Source organism: Hydra vulgaris, chromosome 02 (assembly GCF_038396675.1).
Source record: "Hydra vulgaris chromosome 02, alternate assembly HydraT2T_AEP".
Lineage (NCBI taxonomy): Eukaryota > Metazoa > Cnidaria > Hydrozoa > Anthoathecata > Hydridae > Hydra > Hydra vulgaris.
Window position 1 is genome coordinate 27,540,001 of NC_088921.1, and position 19,268 is coordinate 27,559,268.

A 19,268-nucleotide genomic window follows, 5' to 3' on the forward strand; every position below is an offset into this window, starting at 1 on the left:
GTGAGCAACATTTTCTGTTAATTGATGGCTACAGAAGTGGATCAACAAAGTAAACAGTGAAGGTCGAGGAGGACAAAGCAAGGGATGAAAAACATGAATCTATTGTTTATGGTTAGTGATCAATAAATATTAAACATGATAATAGTTATGTTGTATAGGGCCATTCAGTTATAACATAAAACAATTTACTTATACACATGTAAGTTTTAACTTATACTTAAGTTATAACTGAATGTAACCCTATTTAAGGTTTTAACTTTTAGGAAACCCAAGTTGGCTTTACGAAAAATAGATAAAATTTGGTTTAAATGTAAATAGAATGTAATTGGTTTCATTTGTTGTCTTATTAATGATTGCCCAACAAATTTCTTTTAAACTGTAGTTAATCAATTTTTTAGGCTACTAAAGTTTTTGAAATGTTTTAACACAAAGTTATTTAATAATATTTAAATGTATTTTTTTTTACGACAAGGTGCAAAAGATGTTTCAAAAGCGGAAGTAAACGATCAAATGAAGTCGTGGGTTCGTAAATTGTACGACCGAAAAAAGTCAGATGGTGCGAGGATTGATTATGCATGCCACTCGGAACTTTGGGACAAAGGCAGTGATGCAAATGGCGAAGATAATGTCTAGATTATTGTATAACAGTTTTAATATTATCTGATATACATTTCATTTTATTGAATATGTTTTGTTTTTCACCTTGAAAATAAATTTAGCTTGAATGAAATAACAAACACATTTCAGCTTGCATTTGATTAAAACAATTTAAATAGCTTTAATCATACGTCGATTGCAATTGCAATCTTTTTAATACATTAAAAACAAACAAATTTAAGAAATTTTATGTTAACAATGACCTAACTAACTGCGTGCTAGTTACAGGTAGCGTTTATAATTCACTGAACCTAATAAAATATATCGTCGGATAAATGCTGGCTAAACTGCATTGGGCCAATGTAATCGGGCCAATGTATGCCCGGCGGCCATCAAGGAATCGGCCCAACGCTGGATGCCAACGTTGGGCCAACGTTACAAGAAGCATTGGGCCAACGTTGGCCCAACGCTGGTGTGTTAGCTGGGATATTCCTTCCTGATGAGCCTACTGATGGCGAAACATGCTGTAGAAGATAAAAGTTAGATAAGTGTTTTTACTAATATATATATATATATATATATATATATATATATATATATATATATATATATATATATATATATATATATATATATATATATATATATATATATCATATATATATATATATATATATATATATATATATATAATATATAATATATAATGTATATATATATATACATATATATATATATATATATATATATATATATATATATATATATATATATATATATATATATATATATATACTATATATATATATATATATATATATATATATATATATAATATATAATATATAATGTATATATATATATATATATATATATATATATATATATATTATATATATATTATATATATATATATATATATATATATATATATATATATATATATATATATATATATATAGTCTAGCATATTTATGTAACAAAAGGTTACCATATTTTTTTGCATTAATTAAATATAAATTTTCAGAAAAATATGAAAAAAATGAAAATTAATGAAAGAAAAGATTGCTGCCCCATGATAAACCCTCAGTCGATGTAGAAGCACTCTGCTACCAGTAAGGCTATTTGTCAGCCAATGTATGTATTGAAGCCCCGGCAGCAGATTATTTCAGTATGAAGTAAGACTGCTCTCTTAAACCAGCAGTATAAGATATAAGATAGTAACATTTAAGAAGTATAAATATAGGAATATTTATATACTAAGAATGTGCTACTGCCAATTCAGTTTGTAACTTTAAGAACTAATTCTTTAATATATTTACCTACAAAAAGCCAAGCTGTCATCTTCTCTCACAAACATAACTTGTTGTCCACACCAAGATTAAGGGGTAAACAGATTCTATCTGTTGACCAGCCTCGCACCCCTTCTTCATCTATTAGGCTGGCGCAGATGTATTTTTAATACATTGTTTCCAGTTTAGGATGTTGAATGCTGGATTTTCTTGACTCAATGCATGGGTTTGCTTGTGTCACTGTTTTTATGACTAGGCAACTCACTCTATTATCTCCTTATGAGGGTACAGCTCTAAAACTCAGTTTTATGGTTCTGAGGCCGGCTGGTAGTCAGGTTTCCCGAACTCTGTGGTAGCTCTCAGAGAGGCTGATTCCATCAACAGCTGAAAAATATCAAAGTATTAACAGTGCCATGTTGCGCATGGATGGTGTCCCTGTTTGTACTTTTGGTGTGCATTGCGGAGACTACATTTGGAGCCCTTTGTTACGGCTTAGGGTTTATTAGTAGTAATGAGGCAATTGTTTGGGCTATTAAACAGTGTTCTGAGTACTATCTATGCTTTGAGTCAAGTTCTTCAATCTAATTTAAAAATGAATAAAGTACCAAAAACTATAAAACACAAAAAACCATCATCATCACCAAGTTCTCTAAACCTATCATTCACTAATATTCGTGGTCTTCGAAGTAACTTTTCTTCTGTTGAGTCTTATCTCTTGCAAAGTTCACCAGACCTACTTGCTCTTTGTGAGACTAATTTGAGTTCGGCTGTCTCATCTTGTGATCTTAGTGTTGATGGTTATCTTCCTCTGATTCGTAAAGACTCCAATAGTCACATGCTTGGCCTGGGCATTTACATTCGTAAGAATTCACCTGTTTGTCGTGAAACTAGGTTTGAATCCACAGACTATTCTTTCATGTGCTTTCGTTTAGCACCACTTCACTCTATTGCCTTTCTCTTTGTTCTATATCGATCTCCTTCATCTCAAGACTGTACTCTTTTTGATGTTATTTCTGATCATATTGACCAAGCCCTCTCTCTTTATCCATCAGCTAATATAGTTGTTGTCGGTGACTTTAATGCTCACCACTCTGAATGGCTTGGCTCTAGTGTCAGTGACTCTGCAGGCATTAAAGCCCACAACTTTTGCCTTTCTCAATCCCTAACTCAAATAGTCAACTTTCCAACTCGCTTTCCTGACAACCCTAATCATTTACCTTCTCTACTCGACTTATGTCTTGTTTCTGATCCTAGTCAGTGCTCAGTTTCTCCACATTCACCCTTAGGTGCTTCTGATCACAGTTTGATCTCTTTAAAACTAATATCTCATTCTTCTTCATCACCTGAATACCCCTACTATCGAACCTCTTACAACTACAGTAAAGCTGACTGGGATTCTTTCCGTGATTTTCTTCGTGATGGCCCTTGGGTAGAAATCTTTCAACTTCCTGTCGACAAATGTGCTTCTTATATAACTTCGTGGATTCAGGCTGGCATGGAATCTTTTATTCCCTCTCGACGATTCCAGGTCAAGCCTCACTCTCCTCCATGGTTTTCCTCACACTGTGCTGCTGCGATTGCCAATCGAAACCGTTACTTCCATATTTATCAGCAAAACAATTCTCCAGAAAACAGACGTCTGTTTATTACTGCTAGAAACAACTGTAAAAAGGTTTTGTCTAACGCCAAAACCCGCTATTCTCAGGTCATGAAATCTCGTATCTCATCTCAAAAATTAGGCTCTCGTGACTTCTGGAGAATCTTTAATAATATCAATAAAAAGGGCAAATCTATAATTCCACCTCTCTTGTATGGTTCAGACTTTGTCACCTCACCTAAAGACAAAGCCGAACTGTTTGCTAAAAACTTTTCATCAATATCATCTCTTGATTCCACTAATTGCGTTCTACCTGATATTGCCAACAAACAGGTTGATTCATTGCTTGACATTCATATCACTTCAGCATCTGTATCTAAAGTGATTTCCTGTCTAGACTCTTCTACAGCTTGTGGCCCAGACAACATACCTGTTATTGTCTTGCAGAAGTGTTCTCCAGAGCTGTCGTCTATACTCTCAAAACTATTCAACAAGTGCTTATCAGAGTCTTGTTTTCCAGCCTGCTGGAAAGCCGCATCTGTTATCCCTATCTTCAAAAATTCTGGGGAGCGATCTGATTCGTCTAACTACCGTCCCATAAGTCTTCTTCCTATCATAAGCAAGGTTTTTGAATCTTTAATTAACAAACACTTAATTTCTCATCTTGAATCTAATAACTTACTTTCTGACCATCAATATGGATTTCGATCTTCTCGTTCTACAGCTGATTTGCTAACAGTAATAACTGACAGGTTTTATCGTGCATTAGATGAAGGTGGAGAGGTTAAGGCCATCGCTCTTGACATTTCAAAAGCGTTTGATAAAGTTTGGCATGCTGGTCTTCTCCATAAGCTTTCTTCTTATGGTGTATCCGGCAACATCTTTAAGATCATTGAATCCTTCCTTTCCAATCGTAGCATAAAAGTTGTCCTCGATGGACAACACTCTTCTTCTTATTCTGTAACTTCAGGGGTTCCTCAAGGTTCTATCAAATCGGTTGCAAAATTAGCATCTGCTAAGGTTGCATCTCTTTATCGAGCTCGCCACTTTCTTACTCTGGATTCTATTCTCTACCTCTATAAATCTCAAATCCGGCCTTGTATGGAATACTGTTGCCATATCTGGGGCGGATCTTCTAATGATGCCCTTTCTCTTTTAGACAAGGTGCAAAAACGCATTGTAAACATAGTTGGACCTGCTCTTGCAGCCAACCTTCAACCATTATCACATCGTCGTAATGTTGCTTCTCTTTCTCTTTTCTACAAATACTATAATGGGCACTGCTCGAAAGAGCTAACGTCTCTTGTGCCATCCACTAAAATTCATTCTCGTGTTACTCGTCATTCAATTAAGTGTCATCCTTTTTCTGTGACTGTTCCTAAGTGCTCCAAAAACGCTTATTCGTCTAGTTTTTTTCCTCGAACATCAGCTCTTTGGAATTCGCTTCCTTCATCTTGCTTTCCTGATTCATATAATTTGCAATCTTTTAAATCGTCCGTCAATCGTTATCTTGCTCTACAATCTTCATCTTTTCTCTTACAGTAACTTCCAACTTTAATTAGTGGCTGCTTGCAGCCTTGTTGGAAGCAAAGATGTTTAAAAAAAAAAAAAAAAAAAAAAAAAAGGTTCGTTTTTTATATTAAATTGTCAAAAGCATAAGAGATCTGCAGCATTTTGTCTAAGCCAAAGGTTCTTTAAATAGGGTGAATACAGTCCTTTTGGCAAGTAATGCCTGAGACTTAATATTGATTTTTAAATCTTATTCTAAATGTTGTTACTTAAATAATATATATTTTTATTTAAATAATAAAAATTTTATCAAAAAAACTGAGGTTTTAGCTATGAAATAGAAAATTTAAAAAGGTAATTTGTTAAAACTATGAGGTTTAAACCATGATTGATGAAATAACAATGATCAGAAAAAATGTTTTCTAGATGATATTTCTGATATAAGCATTAAAAAGCTGCTAAGAGATGCAAAAAAAAATGAAATGGAGAATTTTCTAATAAAAAAGATTTAGATATATCTTATGGATCATAAAGTGACATTGTGTATAAATATATTTGAAGCTACTTCATCAATAAAATTAATTCAAATACATAGTTTGTACTATGATTCAGCTATATATGTTTTTGCTTTTGCAAATAAACTTTGTCCAAAAAAGGAGTCATTGTCAAAGCTTTAAATGGTATGTCTAACTTTAAATGAGCTATGAATATATAGAGCTTTTGAATAACTCGAACTCAACTTATAAACGTCATGTTTGGGTTTTTCCTTTTAAAATTAATTTTTATGTAAAGAAATGCCTTTATGTAAAACCTTTTATAAAACATATAATAGGCAAATAAAATTGACATGATTATTAAGTTATTGCTTTAAAAGTTGTAAAAAGATTTTAAAAATTTGTTGCGAGCCTAACTATTAATTGAAGTTTTTTTTCGAAGAGGTGCACTAAAATGTCAAAACTTCATTACTCTACAGTAAACTCTCTTTTACTAACTCAACAATAACTCAAGCCTAAATTTACTTTAAAAAATTTTAAAACACCCTTTTTTGCAGTATTTTTAAAACTAAATTAAAAAACCACTCATAACATCAAAAGAAATAGAAACAACACTTTTATAATTATCTAATAATATTGCCTAGTTGTAAATCTTTTTAATGTTTCGTTTTTTTGTTGTTTTTTTATATTTTATTGCTTGACTTAGTCATGTTATATAAGAGTAAAAGTCCAGAACATAGAATATATGTATTTGTACACTGAAACAAGCAAAGTAAGACATCAATATTTCTGGTAAATATAAATTTGTTGCTGTTGTTTCTGTTGTTTGCTGCCATTTTTTTCTGAGCATTTATAGTAAAATATATAAAAATTTTGATGTGTGAATGCCTCTGAATGTAGTAAATATAAAAAATTTACCTTAACAGCAACTTCTTTACCATTTTCAATGGAACGAAGCCAAATAAACTTTTGATGTGTTGGTCTAAAAATTAGTAAAAATTTAAAGAAATTAAAAAACTGTATTAAAAATTCAGTTTAATTGCAATCACAGTATAAAAACCGTACTCAATTTTTTTTAAATCCAAAAAATGATGATCTTTTTTTGCTTTGATTTCATACGTGACATAATCTTCATGAAATCCATTCTAAAAAAAATTATAATTTTCATAATAGTAAAAAACCTAGAGTTAATTATTGAGGGAAAAAATTAATAAAATATATAAGTATTGAAGCTTTTTATTTTAAAAACAACTGAAAAATGAAAATGATACATAATATTATATAATTATATATATATATATATATATATATATATATATATATATATATATATATATATATATATATATACTTTTTAAAATAAAGCTTTAATTATGGCTTATAAATTTAGGAATAAAGAATTATACTCTGTTTACACATATAATAATAAAAAAGATCTTTAAGTTGATAACAATATTAGGATTTAGAGATTAAGTTGACTCCCAATTTTCAATCTTGTTAAAAATTGAAGTGCCTTATATAAATATGCCATTCGTTTCTGCAAAAAAAAAAGAAGATACTATAAAAGCAGAAAAGCTGGCTAACAGCTTAGCAAACAAGAGCTATACCAGTTTCTGGTCTACCGTGACTTGTATTCACAGCGACAAATGGTCCTGATAATGTATGCCACATGTGGTATAATAACTATTCCACCCTGTTCAACTCAGTCAAGCCAACATGCAACTTAAATGACAACTTATAGTTAAACACTGTAATATTCTTTAATATGATGCCTATTTTGTCACTCTTGATGAAGTCCAATCTACCATAAATCATATATCCTGTGGAAATGAAGGTAACTATTTTGGACTTCAGTTGGAGCATTATCTCTATGCTAGCTAAAATTACTTTAATATTTTGTCATTGTGTTTTTCCTCCATGCTTTGTCATGGATTCATGCCTATTGGCATGAATCCATGACAAAGCTTCACACTCTGTTATTTCTCCTGTTGTTAAAGATAAGAATGGTGACATTTCCGATTCTTCTAATTATCGTCCAACTGCATTGGTAACAATTTTCTCCAAAATTTTGAAACATATTTTTGTCTCGTGCATTAATAAAAGTTTCACTGGGACTCCCAACCAATTTGGATTTAAGAAAAACCATAGCACTTTTATGACAGCTCTTATTTTGAAAGATATTTTAAATTTTTACCTATCACATGGCTCAAATATGCTTGTGGCCTTTATTGACATTAGTAAAGCCTTTGATAGAGTTTGCTTTGATACACTATTTTATAATACTCCTAATTGTTACTGCTGCAGAATAATGAGAATCTCGTCATAAAAGCTTTTCTTAACCCAGACAGTTTCTTGCAGTCTCCGCTGATGTTTAAATGGAGAGCTGAGTTATAATTATAACACTTTAACTTCTTATCTTTATATATATATATATATATATATATATATACATATATATATATATTTTTTTTTTCTTGGGTTTTGCTTATATTTCAGTGCGTTAGACTTTGTTTTATTCTAATCCACTTTATTTTACCCATTGTATATTTATTATATTGGGCTTAGAACCTGTCGATAAATTTGATTGATTGATATTATTGAAGTAATAAAACAGCATGTTTTTGTTCGAATTTTTGATTATTTGAATCAAACTTTTTTTGAATTTTTGAAAATTTGAATCAAACGTAAGTTTGATTCAAATTTTCAAAATTAAATTATTTTTCGAAAAAACCAAGCGTACTTTTCAATAATAATTTAGCTTTATAGAACAGTTAAATTTTTGAAGTAAAATAACAAAAATATTTATCTTAGGGGCTGTCCATAAATTACGTCACGCACTATGGGGGGGGGGGGTTAGTGGTTTTGTGACGACTCATACAAAACTTGCTACTGAAGTTACGATTTTGTGACGAGAGGGGGGGGGGAGGTCGAAAACGGTCAAAAATTGGGTGACGTAATTTATGGGCGACCCCATAATACATTTATATTATCCACCCCTATTTATTAGTTATACCCACCATTTACTTTGAAAAAATAGGAAAACTTTTTTTCAGGTTGCAATGCGTCGCTGCAATTTATGATAGATAGTAACATTATGAATAAAAATCAATTGTTCTTACCTGATTTAATGTGCCCAAATCGTTTTGTGGTCGTTCTCTGTGATGACGTTTTGGATAAACGATTTCTGTATCACTGACACGCAGCGCTAATTTTAAAATATTAAAAAATTTTTAACTATTTTTTTAAGAACATTAAAAACATAACATTCTTTTAACTGAAATTTTCAATAAATAAATAAAATCTTATTTTATATACAAGGTAGTGTACAAGAAGACCTATTGTTTCGTAAGCAAGAAGATCCAAGTTCCTAACTATTTTTTTCTTTGCGCAGCGGCCTGTTTCTTTAAAATTTGGGATTTGGAGTTAAAGATTTGAGAAAGGAACAAAACCACAAGTTTAAATATAAAAAGAAAAAAGAAAAGAGTTATAAAATTAAAAAGTAATAATTCACCATAAATTGGCTTAGAAGCAAAAAATCCCTCGTTCAAAGCAAGAGCTGAGCATATTTTACGCCATTGATAGAGAAGAAGGCGCGAACTTAAAATTTTAAATGCTCTTCTGCGGTGTTCTGTGACAAGACCATTAGGTCTTTTGGGGTACCTAAAACAAAAACTAGAAAGTTGGAAATTATGGTCTTCTCAGCTTTTGGGATTTGGCTGTGTTCTTTAGTTTAGAACTTTACTGTACTATACTTAATTTTTTTTTTTTGAAAATATTACGCAAGCTCTTTAAAGCAGTGCGCCTTAGCGTATTTATAGAGAACAAGGAGCAACATTACAATGATGTGACAATTGTTAAAGGTCGGCAGTAAGTGCAGGTCCAACTATGTTTAGAATGCATTTTTTCACCTTGTCTAATAGAGAAAAAACATTATTCGAAGTTCCGCTTCAGATATGTTAACAGTATTCCAAACAAGGACAGATTTGAAATTTATAAAAATAAGAATAGAATTAGAATTTCTATTTATTTCGTCATTTTACACATTTTACAATGTTATCTATAAATTTAAACAAATATATATAATTACAAGCTGACTGGGGCAAGTAGAAGTCAAAATGACTTATCATCAAGCCCCTTTGTGAAATACAAAAAAAATACAATTAAATTTTACATCTTCCAATATTACATAAAAGAGTGAAATTAATAAGTTTAAAAAAAAAAAAAAAAAAATTTGGTTAGAAATTTTAGAAGGTTAAAAAAGAACTTAAAGTTAAAAAAAGAACTTAAAGTTAAAAAAAGAAGAAATTTAAGATAAAGTTAAAATATAAAATAACAAATAAAAAATTACAAATCTGTACATATTCATATACATATTAAAGACAATAAACAAAAAAAAAAAAAAATTTAATTCGCTTCATATGCATATACAAATATATAAAAATTGTAAAATGTATTTTTTTTTTGTTTAGGAAGTACAGTTTCTTTATAATATTGCAGTGTAAAAAATTTGTAATTAATATGTAGTTGTGAAAATTTAAAGAAAAAAAAAAAAAAAAAAATGTTTTCGATGATTGTTAAATGTTGTTGTGGTAACGATTAACCAGAAACTAAAGTTGTTTGCGAGCAATGTCACATTAGATGTGACATTAACTCTGAAGTTACAGGACATGAAGACAAGTGTGGTCCTACAAGTACAACTTTTAAACTACGATTAGTAAGGAGGACTTCAAAGTTTTAAAATTGTTATCTGAGACACCGTAAGAAAGAGCTTATGAAGAAGACTTTTTGGCGCTCTGGCTTTTGCGGAAGAAAGACGTATTATTTAATAGCGAAAAGTTTTTACATAAAAAAAATGGATATTACGATGAAAAACATCGAAAAAATGATTTCTAGTAAGCTTGAAGAACATAAAAAAAGTATTCTCAAAGAAACGGAACGCTTATTAAAAGACCAGGAAAAATCATTTACCTCAATAATAAGTGCAAATCTCAAAATTATCACAGATAGATTAGACATGCTAGAGAATGACATTAATAACAACAAATGTAAAATATCAAATATAGAAAAAGACCTACGTGACATTAAAGACAGCCTAAATTTTCAAGAAAACAACATCTCAGAAAAAATATCACAAATAAAGAAATACTACGACAAAGAAATCTATTCATTATATAAAAAATCCATAGATCTAGACAATCGATCGAGAAGAAACAACTTAAGAATAGATGGAATACAAGAAACACTAGGCGAAAGTTGGGAAGACTGCGAAAAAGCTGTTAAAGAAATTTTCAAAACAAAACTGAAAATATAAAGCGAAGTAGTGGTTGAACGAGCTCATCGTATTGGACAATTTAAAGACAACAAACCAAGAACATTAGTTATAAAACTTTTAAACTTCCAAGACAAAAACAAAATTCTCAATGCTGTAAAGTATCTTAAAGGAACTGGCATATACATAAATGAAGACTTCGCTCAAGAAACAATATATCATCGAAGAAAGCTCTGGGAAGAAGTTAAAAAACTAAGAAGCGAAGGTAAATACGCCATTTTAAAATGCGATAAAATATTTACACGAGCTTTTTAAAAATAGCGCAACACACTTTTGTTTTATTACTGAGTAAACGCGTTCTAAATTTTACATTCTAAAATAATGGCAATAAAAAATAAAACAATAGATTTTGAAACGATGCGCTTTAATGTCTTTGAAACCGCGAATAATATACTCAATGACGCTGATACGCAAATTTTTCAAATGTATAATTTTAACTCTCGATATTTTGAAACAGAAACTTTCAAAACTGAACTTGAAGCTTATAAAAATAATTTTACGGTAATGCACATAAATATAAGAAGCATAAATAAAAATTTTGACAAACTTAAACATTTCCTAATTGATTGCAATTATTCATTCAGTACGATTTGCCGAACAGAAACTTGGTGTTCTGATGAATCAATCCAAAATAACTCTAACTTTCAAATTCCAAATTATAAATTATTATCTTCTGAAAGGAAAGCATACAAAAAAGGAGGAGGGATCGCAACTTATGTTCGAAATGATCAAGTGATAAAAGTGAGAAAAGATCACTCCATTTCTAACCCCGATAGTGAGGTCTTTAAAATAGAGATCATCAACTCCAAATTTAAAAATTTTATAGTCTCTACCTGTTATAGGCCACCTGAAGGTAATATTAAAAAATGTTCTAATTATCTAGAAGAAATTTTTCTTAAAATCAATAAAGAGCAAAAAAAGTTGTTCTGTATCGGGGACTTAAACATAGATTGTTTAAAATACAAAGAGTGTCCGATCACTAAATTATTTTTTGATAACATGTTTCAACATTGTATTTTACCAATTATTAATAAACCCACACGGGTAACCTCGAATACTATTTCTGCTATAGATAACATACTAACAAACTCATTTCTAGATACCTCCTTAAAAGCAGGAATAATAAAAATTGATATAACAGATCATTTTCCAATTTACTTTACAATAAAACATGATACAAAAATAAATAATAACTCGAAAAAAAAAATTTATAAAAGAAAAATAAATAAAAATTCTATTAAATGTTTTAAAGACACACTATCGGCAGTAGATTGGGTTAAAGTGTATCAAGAATGTAACCTTGGGAACACAAACTCTGCATATAATACTTTCACAGATATTTTTCTAAAACACTATAATAATCATTTTCCAATCAAAGAAAAAGAAATAAAAGTAAAACATTTGAGCTGTCCATGGATCACCAGCGGAATCAAAAAATTTTCAAAAACTAAGAGACTATATGTTAAATATTTGAAAAACAGAAATGAAGAAAACCTATCTACTTATAAACAATATAAAAATCTTTTCGAAAAAATCAGAAAACATTCTAAAAAAGTTTATTATTCTGAATTACTTCAAAAAACAAATGGAGATACCAAAAAAACATGGAACATCATGAAAGAAATAATCGGAAAAAAGTATATAAAAACAAACAGCTTACCAGATAGAATTATTATAAATGAAATAGAACACAACGATAAGAACTCTATTGCCGAACAATTCAACAATTTCTTTGCAAATATTGGCCCTAACATGGCGTCTAAAATTCAAACCGCAAATGACTCCTTTGAAAATTATTTTACTGATCTTAATAGCGAACTAACTTTCAACGGATTAAGCTATGAAGAACTCGAAAATGCAAAAAACTCTTTAAAAATCAACAAAGCACCAGGAATTGATGAAATTTGTAGCAATATTGTAATGAGTATCTTTCCGATAATAAAGAAACCCCTCTTCGAAATATTTAAATCTTCAATTACAACAAGAACCGTTCCAGAGAAATTGAAAATTGCAAAAATTGTACCAATATATAAAACTGGAGAACCATACTTACTAAACAATTTTAGACCAATCTTAATTCTTCCTGTATTCTCAAAACTCCTCGAACGAATAATTTATAATAAATTATACTAATATATAACAAACAGCAATATCTTAAATACAAAACAATTCGGCTTTCAAAAGTAACATGCAACCGAACATGCAATCGTAGATCTTGTAAATAGTATCAACTACTCATTTGTTAATAAAGAATTTGTTTTTGGAATCTTTATAGATTTATCGAAAGCATTCGATACTGTTGATCATGCTACCCTGCTCAAAAAATTGGAAAAATATGGCGTAAAAAATGTTGCATTACTCTGGTTTAAAATTTTTTTGCTAAACAGACAGCAATGTGTTAATACTGATGAAAATATCTGTTCAAAATTGCTTAAGATTAAATGTGGCGTTCCCCAAGGTTCCATTCTAGCTCCCTTATTGTTCTTAATATACATTAACGATCTTCCGAAAGTCTTAAACAAACTTGATGTAATAATGTTTGCAGATGATACTAATTTATTTTATTTATCTCAGTCTATTGAAGAACTCTTTGAAACAACGAATATCGAACTTGAAAAACTTAATATGTGGCTAAAATCTAATAAATTATCTTTAAACACAGAAAAAACCAATTACCTTTTATTCCCATCCCATCCCAACCAAAAAAGAAAAAAAAAACCTAATATATTACCATTGCTAAAAATAGAAAACAAAAATATTGAAAGAACCTCAATAACAAAATTTCTAGGTTTACTAATTGACAAAAATATTTCATGGAAAGCACACATTGACTATTTAAATACAAAAATAACCAAAAACATTGGCGTGCTATACAAAGCTAGACCAATGTTATCCCAAAAAAATCTAAAACATCTTTATTTCTCATTTATACAGACCTATTATACATATGGTAATATAGCATGGGCAAGTACCAATAAATCCAATTTGAAATCACTTTATCGACGTCAAAAACATGCCGTTAGAATTGTCTATAAAAAAGACAAATTCACTCATGCTGAACCTTTGTTAAAACTGCTTAATGCACTAAACGTCTATAGAATAAACATTTATCATAACTTATTGTTTATGCTGAAATATAAACTCGGGCTTGTCCCATCACATTTCTCAAATGATTTCTTTAAAATCAATAGAAATAAATATGACACTCGAGAAGTAGGAAACTTTAATATACCGTTTAGAAAAACAAAACTATCGCGTTTCACAATTTCATATCGCGGTTCCTATCTCTATAATAAACTGATATCCAGAAATGCCATAATTACAAAATTAGATAACCTAAATTGTTTGAAAATCTTACTAAAAAAATTCGTTTTAAATATAAACAATTATATGAACTTACACTAAACTAAAACTGAAACTAGAGCCAAAATTAACGTTAAAACGAAAATCCCAAAAAACTTCAATAACAAATATTAATATAAAAAATATATAAACCAAAAATAATTTTATTTATGCCTAATCATATATTTATGTGTGCAAAATCTAGCATTTATCAATTATTTTTTATCTTACATTTTATTATATGTGAATCCAATATAAAATGAACTACCATTATATTTTGTGAAAATAGAAACATGTAAAAACAAAAATACAAAAAATATTACTAGTACAAGCGGTTTCTTGATGACAAGACCATCTGGTCTTCTGCAAGTTTCCCGCGTTCTTTTAATAATAATGATACCCTGCAGTTATATTTTTTGTATTCTATAAAGTTGTGAGATTTTATTTTTTCTCTTACCATCATATATTTTATTGTAAAATTGTAAATTTGTATCAGTTATATAGATATATAGTTAATTTGTATCAGTTATATAGATATTTGTTATAGTTATATAGAATCACAACATTGTAAAGATAAAAGAACAAAAAAAAAAAAAAAAAAAAGACCTGCATGTCTTAGCCTCTTCACATATTTCTAATTCCTGATAAAACCTATCAGTTATTACCATTAAAAGATCAGCCGTAGAACTAGAAGATTAAAATATATATTAATGATCAAAAAGTAAATTAGTAGATTCAATATGATAGATTAATTGTTTGTTAATTAAAGACTTGTAAACCTTGCTTATAATACTAAAAAGACTAAAGGGATAACAAATGTCGCTTTCAAGGAGACTGGAAAACAAATGTCCGGTTTGCATTTGTTAATTAGTTTTGAAAGTATAGACAACAGCAAGACTATAACATTTAAGTTGTTTGAACCACAATTTGTAGAAAATTCGAAGCTTTTTGTTTTCAAAATTGATTAGGAAATCAATTTTGAAACAGAAGCTGAAGTGATAATAATGTAAAGCAATTGAGTTTGTTGGCTATATTAGGTAGGATGTGATTAGTGAAATCAAGAGATAAGATTGATAAAACGTTTGTAGAAGAACTTTTCATCAATTTCATCTCAAAAGTAGCACACAAGGGCCATCACAAAGACAATCACGAAAAAAGTCCCAGTCAGCTTTAATAGGTAGCTATAATAGGTACAATGATAAGGGGATTCTGATGATAAAGAAGAATGAGACACATGCACCTAAGAATGAATGTGAAGAAAATGAGTACTAACTAGAATCAGAAACAAGATTCAAGTCGGTTAGAGAAGGTAATTGATTTGGCTTGTCTGGAAAGAGAGTTGGAAAATTGAGTATTTGTGTTGAAGATTGAGAAGGTTAAAGTTGTGGGACTAAACGCCTGCATAGTCACTGACACTAGAACCAAACCATTCAAATTGATAAACGTTAAAGTCATCAAGAAGCGCGATTTTTGATAAAAGATAAAGCTACATCAAAAATTACATTAAAAATAATGTAGTCTTGAGATAAAAGAGAGCGATATAGAAAAAAGACTCAACAGAAAAAAAATTGGTTCGAAGACCACGAATATTAGCGAATGACAGATTTACAGAAATTGCTGATAACGATAGTATTTTATGTTTTATAGATTTTGATGGTAGAACTTTTTTTAAATTGGTTAAAAGACTCGAAGCGCAGGTAGTACTCAGTACACTATCTAGTGGTCCAAGCAAAATCCTCATTGCTTTTGTTAAACGCTTAGCCGTAACAAAGAGCTTCAAATGTGGCCTCGACAATGCACACCAAAAGTACAAACAGAGACGCCACCCATGCGCAACATGGCACTGTTAGTACTGTGATACTTTACAGCTTTTGATGGAATCAGCCTCTCTGAGAGTTTCCATAGAGTTTGTGAAACCTGACTACCAGTCGGCTTCACAACTATAAAACTGAGCTATAGAGCTGTACGCTCATATGGAGATAATATAATGAGTTGCCTAGTCATAAAAGCAGTAATACGAGCTAAACTCATGCAATGAGTCAAGAATCATCATTCGACATCCTAAACTAGAAACAACGTATAACTTTTTTCCTAGTTATGCTGGCTGGGCTGTTTCTTAAATTTGTATTTGCGTTTTTTTTTTGGTAATTTTTTTTTGGTTATTATTTCTTATTTTTCTAACTTCATCTTTGCAACTAAAAATGGCTCTATTTTTTAAAAAGCTAGCAAGTAACAAATAAAATACTTTTATTAATTTATTTACTATATTAAAAGTTTATTATCTTATTAGCAGCTTTGTTGCGAAACCAAATACCCAATAAAATTAAAAAACCCGTTAATATCGGTTTACTTCAAGTTTGAAGTATTTGCACTTTTAAGGAAAAAAAGTCAATTATTACAATATAACAAATTTATTTCAAATTATTAATAATTATTACAATATCGTTACAAACAATTGTAATATAACAAAATTTCCTAAACAGCGCTAATATAAAATAAAGTTAAAGTTATTTCTTTTTGCATCAATTTTTATTTTTTTTTAAACCTTTATTGTTCACTGTTGCTATATGGCAACAAATTCATTGAATTAGTGCTAATTGACTCTTGCTCTCTATAATATCAATTTAATAATATTTTTACAGAAACTTAACTTTGTTTTTTGTACTAAAGTAAACTTTGTGACTTTAGTGCTATTGGAAAATGGGGTGTATATACCATACTTTTGGATTCTTTTTGTAAAGAGAAAATATTTGTAACAATTAGCTCTTCTTACGTGATTATCAATTAAAACTGTTACCTTATTTTATCTTTTATTAAGGCAAACTGAAAATGTGTAGAATACCCGGCTACTAAGACTATATTCCTCAAAAATTCAACCATAACTTGAAAATCAATTACTTTATTATATAAATAAGTTTATTTCGTCAATTTGTTCACATTTTAAGATATTATCCTTAAGATTTAATAGATATATATAAATACAATCTGACTGGTGCAAGTTGAAGACTAAATGTAATATCGTCAAGCCCCTTCGTGAAATAGAGAAAAATATAATTTTACCAGTTCTAATATTATACAAAATGAGTGAATCTAAAAAGTTTAAAAAGAAATAAAAAAAATTAAAAAATTAAAAATTAAAAAAGGTTTGAAAAAAGTTATAAAGTTTGCAAAAAAGAAAAATTCTTTTACATAAAAAAAAGGAAATTACAAATCGGTTTTTAACACGTACGTAATATAAACTAAATAAAAAGATAAAAGATATATATCAGTAGATTTTATTTTTTTTTATATTTTCGTCAAGAACAGAGTTCCGTAAGCGAGGTCCCTGACATGTGATTGAGAAATCAGACTTTTTTAGTGATGTTAGTGGAATTTAGTAATTACTTATTGAGTGTCTTGCTTCACATTTATGATTAATTAGAGAAAAATTTTTATAAAAATATTTTGGAATTACTTTATTTTGAAGTTTAAACATAAATAAAAAGTTATGATAAATATTCAGTTCATACAGGTTTAGAGCAATAATCTCCTTGAGTAACAGCTCAGCACTTTCGTACCTGTCTGCGCCCAGAACTAATCGACTTGCTTGCTTTTGTTTTGTATAAATATTTTTTAGGAAAGATGAATGATGCCCAGGCAATATTATAATAGTTAATATAACAATGTATAAATGAATAGTATAAAATTTTTAAACATTTTTTATTAAAAAGATGCTTTATCTTGTACATAATCCCCAAAGTCTTTAAAACTTTGTAGTAACACTACTTTGAGTAGAGGGTACTCCCTAAAGAAGGGTGTGTGCGCCTCCACTATTATCATTATTCAGAGGCGTTTCTCTGTGCATTAGGGGAGGAGGAGCGTTACACCAATGCACTCCTCCTCCTCCTCTTTACACACACACACTTAGAATCGCTTCTGAACAATAATGATAGTGATGATAATGATGATTATGAAAAAAGCAGAACAACATTTTTAAGTTTGCCAGAGATTTTGCATTTGCACCTACAATGTCTAGAAAAATTGTGAGAGCTCTACCGGTTGTAAGACCATCGAAAGGTTAGAATATAAATCTCCAAAAAATCGCAGTTGTAAAGCTTCTGTGTCTTTACCAATTTGTGGTGTACGCAATGATTTTGTAAATCATTTGCAAACATTTATGGTTGTTTTTATTATGCTTCGTTTAAGAACTTTGTATACTGTTCCGGAAAAAGGTGTCCGTGTTTTAAAAAAAAGGTGCTAAAGTACAAAGGTATTTATAATATAAACATGAGCACATATGTAGGTGTTCATGTTCTTATAATAGGTGTTAAAGACAAAAAAAATTCCAACTGTTTAAGAAAAAGGTGTTAGCGTTGTAAAGAAAAGGTCTCGGCGTAAATAGGTGTCGAGTAACAAGATGCTAAATGCGAAAAAAAAATTTCAAAGAAGACGTAAATTTTTTTTGAGCAAAAATAACAGCATTCATTTTTTTTATACAGGGTGGTCAAAGTTACCCCGAAAGTTCGTAATCTGCTGGGGTAACATTGATCACGTAAATAATAGTAGTATTTATACTCATTTATAATATTATAACTATTATTGATGAGTATAATGAGTTAATAGTCATCTCAAATTGGCCAAGTCATTATTTATTCTACCTAGATGGTTTTTTAAAAACATTTTAATTTGAAAAACTTATTTTGTAATAATAAAGATTATTTATTATTAAGCGGAATTGTTTTTTTTTTGTTTGTTGTTTTTGCAAATTTATGAAACTTTATATTTTTATGAGCTATAAAGATAAGTTAATTAGTGTCAATAATTTACTAATTTAATAATTATGTGACTGCCAACTATAAATTATAGTTTAATAAACTTTGAAGTAAGTTAATAAACTGCACATTCATTTTCACAAGTACAACTTGCAGAATTTGTTTGCGTTACTTATATTTACTTTTTGATGTTAGCTCTAAGTTAACAATTCGTAAATATAAAAAACTTTGTATTGGAAAATGTATATATAATACTTTTTCTAACGCCATTACTTTGAAAGAGTGTATGGAAGCAATTTATGAAAGAAACCCTGATCTTCAAACTTTAAAAAGGTTTAAAATATCAAAAAGTAGTAT

At 29.4% G+C, this 19,268-nt stretch overlaps 1 protein-coding gene and 1 long non-coding RNA gene across 4 annotated transcripts in view; one reads left to right on the top strand and one right to left on the bottom strand.

Moving 5' to 3' along the window:
* LOC136076466 (uncharacterized) overlaps nt 1-667 on the top strand; it is a 1,145-nt gene extending 478 nt beyond the window's left edge. For both annotated transcript variants that reach the window (XR_010636292.1, XR_010636293.1), the window contains exons 2-3: nt 1-111; nt 473-667. The exon at nt 1-111 is cut by the window's left edge and continues 45 nt beyond it. This is a non-coding gene — a long non-coding RNA (uncharacterized LOC136076466). The remainder of the gene's footprint in view (nt 112-472) is intronic.
* Nucleotides 1-19,268, bottom strand: part of LOC136076853 (disintegrin and metalloproteinase domain-containing protein unc-71-like) — a 162,500-nt gene that overhangs the window by 138,452 nt on the left and 4,780 nt on the right. Inside the window, exons 1-4 of one of the 2 annotated variants that reach the window (XM_065790460.1) lie at nt 17,670-17,997; nt 8,609-8,694; nt 6,555-6,634; nt 6,408-6,471 (exon numbers count right to left, since the gene is read on the bottom strand). Coding sequence is in view for 1 of the 2 variants with exons in the window: in XM_065790459.1 (XP_065646531.1) it covers nt 6,408-6,471; nt 6,555-6,634; nt 8,609-8,694 (230 nt within the window). In the remaining variant the exon portion in view is untranslated. Of the gene's footprint in view, nt 1-6,407; nt 6,472-6,554; nt 6,635-8,608; nt 8,695-17,669; nt 17,998-19,268 lie in introns of those variants that run through there. The other variant, XM_065790459.1, reaches the window with a different exon arrangement.